Below are 6,795 nucleotides of genomic sequence, written 5' to 3'. Positions count from 1 at the left end.
GGTGGGGGTCCCAGCTGCCCCCAGCCGCGCCGGGCGGGCTCTGAAGCTGCTCACTGACAGGGCTCGCCTCAGCAAACCTCCTCCATCCTCCCGCTGCAGTCCTGGAGGCTGCGGAACGGTGTCTGCCTCTCTAGAGAGCTGCTTCTCCTAGAGCAGAAGCACCCAATCCTCCAGGAACAGGCAGTGGGGCTCTGGGGTTGTGTGTGCTCTCGGCCATGGCGTGATCCTGTATGCTTCTGGCTGCCAGGGCTTGGAGGGGAGAGGGGGCAGCTGGAGGGTCAGGGCGTAATGAGCTTCTGAGGGATCCAGGGCTGTTTATGTGGTGACCGTTTTGGAGAGGTGAGATACGGATGTGCCTTATAATGGAAAATGGAGGCTTGGGGGAGAGCGTGACCGTGGTGAGGCCTCTTGACAACAGCAAGAGGCTCCCAACAAGCCCCAGCAGTGAGAAACAGCAAGGTAAGGAAAGGGTCACAGTTCCCGTCCTTCCTTTTCTTTTTAGTTGTTGCCAGCTCTGTCTGACTTCACAGAAACTCTGAGTACCTGAAATGCTTGCTCCGGGTAATGGGAGCTACTCTTTCCGTCTGCCTGTTAAAGGCAGTGGGAGGAGAGCATGGCGAAACAGGCTTGTGGCATTTCTTTGAACTGCAAAGAGGCACCTGAGAGACTTGACTCAAAAAGGGGCTGTTTTGCTTTAGAACTGTGGAGGACCTCCCCAAATGGAGCGTGTTTTCTCCTAGTCTCAGCTCCAGAAGTGGGTTCCGCAGGAGGCCTCAAGAGCACTTACAGACAGTAAAAGCTTTGTTTTGCATGATTCTTGTAAGTGTGCACGTCCTCTTGTAATGCTTTTCTTCTAACAGTGCAACATCAACCTGCAGTGTGCTGTAACCTCCAGTTCTGGTTTGCAGTGCTGTTGGCTGACCTCACGTTTTCATTTTCTGTCTCTGTGGATGATTGTTCCTACTTAGGAGTAGTTATTGTTCCTGATGACTTTATGTTGATTTTGTCTTTTTCCTTCAAACTGTTTCCCCCAGTTCTTTGACATTATTCTGAATTTTTATCTTCCTCTTCGATGGGCTTCTTGACAGCCCAGCATTATATACATATACATATATACATACACATATACGTATACATCATAAGCACATTAGTGAAAACATAGCAGTGTGTCTGCGGTGCTTTGGAGGCAGACCTCCGTGATCACCGCCTTGCTGGAGGCGTTCCTTTGGTTCGTTTTAATGAGAGTCGTTATCTTGCTGTTCAAACAGCTGTGCAAACAGTTCTGCTTCACTACTGCAAGCTGGATATTGACCTGAAATAGCAAAATGCTGAAATAACAAAATCCAGTCAGCTTTAGCATCTATTAGATGCACCGAGGCAGAGTGAGCCTCCACTTCATATGCTTGTTGCTTGTGTGTAGGTTTTTCAAGGTAGAATAAAGTAGAGCCTATTTTCACCTTGAGCAATTCCTTGAAACTCCTTCAGTGCCTTGGCCAGTCGATACAGCATTCATCCCTGCCCCAAAAAGCTTAAACTCTAGCTTTATTTTCTAGGAGGCACAAAGAGAAGTTTCTCAGCCTTGCTCCATACTTTAAGCATGTGCCCTGTCAGTCACAGACGGTCACTGCTGCTTTTATTTTTCTAGAGACGATACTCCACATGTCCCGAATGAGAAGCTTGGAGAAGAAAAAGTTCTGCACATAATAGAAAATCTGACTTCTCTGCTAAAAGAGACATTTCCAGGTAGGATTTGAGGGGATGGGAAGGGAAAGGGGCACAGAGTCTCATGGGAAGAGCTTACCAGGGTGGAGAAGTTGCAGCGTTGGGATGGGGAAAGGCACGGAAGGGCTGTGGTTTTTAGGACTTGTTTGTCCTCTTCCTAGTTGCTGTATGGCAAGAGGTGTGTCTGAACTGGGGCATCCAATGCATGCTCCTTGGTTCAGGTTAACTCAGAGGAGAGGAAAACAAACGTTTCTGTAATTAGTCATTAGGGCAGAAAAGACTGCAACATTTCCTCACGCTTAATCCATGTCAGGAGTGGGGGAAGGAGTGTTCTTGATGGGGAAAGCTCGCTGATTCACCCGTAGAGCCGTGGCTCTGGGGTGGCTTGTCGCAAAGGGGGTGGTCTTTACAGTCGATGCAGCCACACGGCTGTGGGGTAGGTGATGTGCTTTTGCAAAGCTCAAGCCATGCTGTTCTTTCCAAGTCTGTGAGTGCCTCGGGGAGGACGAGTGCTGAAGATCCCTGGAGCAACCATGGATTCCTCTGTGCCTCCTCTTCCCTGTCTCTAGACACTAAGGTTTACGCGGCGATGGGCAATCATGATTTCCACCCCAAGAATCAGTTTCCAGGGAAGGAGCACAGGATCTACAACCGAACAGCTGAACTGTGGCGTCCTTGGCTGAACAATGCTTCCATTCCTCTTTTCAGAGCAGGTATGGCACTACTGTCTCCTGTTGGCAGCGCTCTGGGGAGATGGGGGTGGTTAGAAGAATACCACAAATAGTTTTCCCTGCCTCTGTGCTCAGAGCAACAGTATTTGTAGTGTATTTACAGAGGAAGGCTCCAATTTAGTGCTGTTTTCTGGCACTAAGTTCTTCTGCTTGTGAGAAATGAACATTTCTTTATGCTTTAGTCTCTCCTGCTTTCCTCAAGTAACTGGCAAGTGTCCCTACAGAGTGCAGAGTGGTGAGCTTCAGTGGAAGAAAGATCTTTTAAGCAATCTGCTGGTGCAGGCAGCACTGTGACCAGACCCCCAGCTCTTTCCCTGGTGGTTGCATTTTTTCAGGAGCATTCTACAGCGAGAAGCTGCCTGGCCCGGGGACAAGGGGACGAATGGTTGTCCTCAACACCAATCTGTACTATGACCAGAATGATGAGACAGCTGGTGAGGAGGATCCTGGAGGGCAGTTCCAGTGGCTGGAAGAAACGCTGACCAATGCCTCTAGAGATGGTGAAATGGTATTAAAAGAAATTAATAAATGAGCTTTGCAGAGGTCTGCTCCCAGCCTAGAAGCTCTTCTGGCTCCTGCTCTCCCCTCTGCACAGTCACAGCAGGCCAGAGCTCTGTGGGAAGCGTGGGCTTTGCGCCCAGTGCAGCTCTTTGCTTTTGTAGGTCTATGTTGTGGGGCACGTCCCTCCTGGCTTCTTCGAGAAGAAACGAGGCAAGCCCTGGTTCCGGAGCAGCTTTAATGAGCGCTACTTGAAAATTGTGCAGAAGCACCACAGAGTAATTGCTGCCCAGTTCTTTGGGCACCATCACACAGACAGCTTTCGGATGTTTTACAGCGATACAGGTACCAGTTCTGGCCACCCAAGCATTTGCATGAGAGCTCTTCCGTTTTTTTTTTGATGAGAGTTTGCAGTGGCTGTTGGCTGAATGCAGTTGAGGAGCCAGAAAAGGCTTGTAAAATGCCTTGGTCAACAGGAGACCACAGTGGCTCTGATCTCCACCCCCAGCCTGTAGCTTCCACTCTCCTTCTTGTTTCCCCTCAAACTGTGTCATTTCCCCTCAATGCCTTGCAGCTTCTTCCCTGCTCCTTGCTGATGGGTGCTGGGTGTCAGCTGTGCCCTACGGCAGCAGTTACAAAACAGGGGGTGCTCTGGGTCTGCTTTGCTGAGTGTCTTCACCGCAGGAGTCTTCAGCAGCAGTGCTGAGCCCGTTCTCAGCTGCAGCAGATCCCCAACGCTGATCTTTACACTCATGCTGTTGTAACAAGAGGTGGTCACAAAGCTGCTGTTTGCAGTGTGATCGGTTCCTGAGGTGTTCACAACAGCATGGACAGGGTGTTATACAAGCCAGGTCCTGCCATTCATGGGTTGTTTTGCCTTTCTGTTGAGGTTCTCCAATCAATGTCATGTTCCTGGCTCCTGGAGTGACTCCCTGGAAAACAACATTACCTGGAGTGAGCAATGGAGCCAACAACCCTGGGATTCGGGTGATCGACTACGATCCAGACACCCTTCAAGTGTTGGTAGGGAATCCCGGCATGCTGCGAGCTGCAGGTGTAGAAGGGTGCTCTAACTACTCCCTGGGGCTTGAACAGGCAAGGCTACAGGAGCTGCTGCATAGGAGAGGGCCATGGAGCTGCTGGAGTGGGTCCGGAAGAGGCCACGGAGATGCTCAGGGGCTGGAGCAGCTCTGCCATGGGGACAGCTGAGAGAGTTGGGGCTGTTCAGCCTGGAGAAGAGAAGGCTCCAGGGGGACCTTATAGCGACCTTCCAGGACCTGAAAGGTGCCTATAAGAAATCTGGGGAAGAGCTGTTCACTGGGGCATGGAGCAATAGGATGAGGGGGGGATGGGTTTAAACTAGAAAAGGGCAGATTTAGGTTGGATATGAGGAAAAAGCTCTTCCCCATGAGGTGGTCGATCACTGCACAGGTTGCCCAGAGAGGTGGTGCAGGCCCCATCCCTGGAGATATTCAAGGCCAGGCTTGATGGGGCTGTGAGCAACCTGATCTGGTACCAATGTCCCTGCTGACTGCAGGGTTGGACTGGCTGAGCTGTAAAGGTCCCTTCCAACCCAACACAGTCTGTGATTCTATGATTCTAAGATAGTGCAGCCTCATGTCTAGCACAGAGGTTCAGTAGGAGCGTCAGCAAACGAAGGCTGCAGTCAGCAGAGCTGGGATGTGTTCCGCAGGGCAGCACAGGACGGGCTCCATCATGTTCATCTCTTTATCCACGCTCCTGTGACACTCGTTGCACTCCCCAGGCAATGTGAATCACAGAACTTCTCTGACTGACAGACTTGTCAGACCCCCTCCAAAAACTTTTAACTGTCTATAAAATGACTTGGATTCCACTACTTGCTGAATGGACCTGAATTTAGGTGAACTTCTGGGACAGCTTCTGTTTTCTCTGTCTCATTTGCAAAGAGATAGAGGATGAGGTGTTTGTGCCTTTCTTTGTAATGGCTAAAGCAGCTCTGTAGGGGCTCTGTTTACATGTATGTAGCATGAGAAATGGATGCTAGAATGTACTGTGGAGGGCTGGGGAGCTGGTGGAGCAGAAAAAGGGCAAGAGGCTGAGAAAAGAAGCTGTGAAAAACTTCAGTTTACAGTTGAGAAAATAACTTCACTCAGTAGCACTGCTCCAACCCTTGCTTCTGCCTGCGGGCAGTGTGGATACAGTCAATAACAGTGATTTTGAAGCAGGCCAGGCTCAAAATTCCTGATGTTCGGACATAAAAGTCAAGCAGAGAAAAGCCGTCCTTGCATCCCTTACGAGGCAGGATGCTGTTGCAGTGAGTCCTGGAGGCTCTCACTGGTGGTGGCTGTCCCCAGGTTCACATCTCAGTTGGGGCAGCTGTCGGAAGGCGGCTCAGCCCTCACGGGGCAGGGACACACCACACATGTCTGGCGCTGCACAGCTCGTCTGGGACATGGGGCTGATGGCCTCTTGGCCAAACATTCCCCCCAAGGGCTGATCCTTTCCTGATTTTCATCGTTCTGTTTCTCTTTCCCTGCAGGATATGGTGACTTACTACCTGAACCTGACTCGTGCCAACACGATGGCCTTGATGCAGGAGGAAGAGTTCCCGACATGGGAGGAGGAGTACAGGCTGACGGACGCCTTCCACGTCCCTGATGGCTCCGTGCGCTCCATGCAGACGGTGCTGGAGAGGATATCGAAGGATCCACTCTATCTGCAGCAGTACTACAAGTTTAACTCTGTTCTTTACGACCTCGCCCCCTGTGAGGAGAGCTGCCGCATTGATCATGTTTGTGCCATCAGAGAAGTTGATTTTACAGGATACGACGAGTGTATTAAAGCCAGCAGCTCTGCCTCTGCTGTCGTCAGTGTTTGGCTGTTCCTGTTCTGCCTGCTGATAGGATTACCCAGTCCCCAGCAAGCTCCGCAGCGACAGAGAAAGGGAAAATGAAGAGCACAGGTTTGCGTTGCACATGCATCGGCAATTGTGAATGCTTTGTCAGTGAGAACTTACTCGGAAACCAATCAGTGGCTTTTACTGAAAGCTCTGTGATGTTGATTTGAAATCTTCTGGAAAAGAAATCTATTGGGAAAAGGCAGTGTTTGCTGCGACGTCTCTGTGTGTCAGATAGGCCTGCATTGGGCAGTCTTCTGCTGTGACTTCTGCGGTCAGACTCACAAACCAGGTGAGTACCAGGCCTCCCCGTGGACCTGAACTTGCCATGGCCAAGATCTGTGAGCCCCCCCCCGAGAAGGCTGCTGCTGGGCAGGCTCCTTGTGTCGGCGCTCACATCTCTCCTGGAAAGACTACACAACTGGGCACCCCAGAGGTCCTGTTTTGGTGGCCTTGCACAGCAGCAGCCTTGCCTTCAGCTCATGAGCAAAGCCAGATGGGATTAGCCCTTAGTGTATGAACTTGAGCAAGTTTGGGCTGTGACCTGCACATGGCTGTGCCCAAGGTCTGGGTGCTTCATGTGGGGATAGGAGCAAGGGCGCAGCTGGAATGAGCCCTGTGGCCCCGGGGCTTCAGGGCTGTGGTCGGTATTCACCTGGTACCACTGCAGAATGAGCGCTGGAGCCAGGCTGCAGGTGACAGAGCTACCACCGTATGCTGTGCTGGAGTGCAGGGCACTGCCCCCCAGCCCCAGGGCAGCCACTTCTGTGCAGGAGCCTGGTAGTGGTGGGGCCCCTCGGTGAATGCCCCCTCCCCGGCCTTGCCCTGCAGGCTGGGTGTCCCGGTGCCACCAGAAAGGGAGAAGTGGAGGCACTGGGCAGGTCTGGGTTTTGCTGGGTCTTGAAACCTTCCTGTTCACAAGAGGATCACAAAGCTGGCAGTTCCCAGATCGGCTGCTTTGATTCC

The 6,795-nt window shown here is 51.6% G+C and overlaps 1 protein-coding gene across 1 annotated transcript; it reads left to right on the top strand.

Annotated features, from left to right (window-relative positions):
- Positions 1 to 362: 362 nt before the first annotated feature.
- SMPDL3B (sphingomyelin phosphodiesterase, acid-like 3B) lies at positions 363 to 5,805 on the top strand (the record flags this gene model as incomplete). Its single annotated transcript, XM_010189764.1, has 8 exons — positions 363 to 459; positions 1,421 to 1,430; positions 1,646 to 1,743; positions 2,292 to 2,435; positions 2,789 to 2,961; positions 3,116 to 3,296; positions 3,841 to 3,974; positions 5,473 to 5,805. Coding segments are annotated over exons 1-8 (1,170 nt in total), but the record flags the coding sequence as incomplete, so codon positions are not given.
- Between the last annotated feature and the right edge of the window lie 990 nt (positions 5,806 to 6,795).

This window comes from Mesitornis unicolor, unplaced genomic scaffold, assembly GCF_000695765.1.
Source record: "Mesitornis unicolor isolate BGI_N332 unplaced genomic scaffold, ASM69576v1 scaffold36618, whole genome shotgun sequence".
In the NCBI taxonomy this organism is placed as follows: domain Eukaryota; kingdom Metazoa; phylum Chordata; class Aves; order Mesitornithiformes; family Mesitornithidae; genus Mesitornis; species Mesitornis unicolor.
This window is presented reverse-complemented; position numbering and strand designations above follow the sequence as displayed.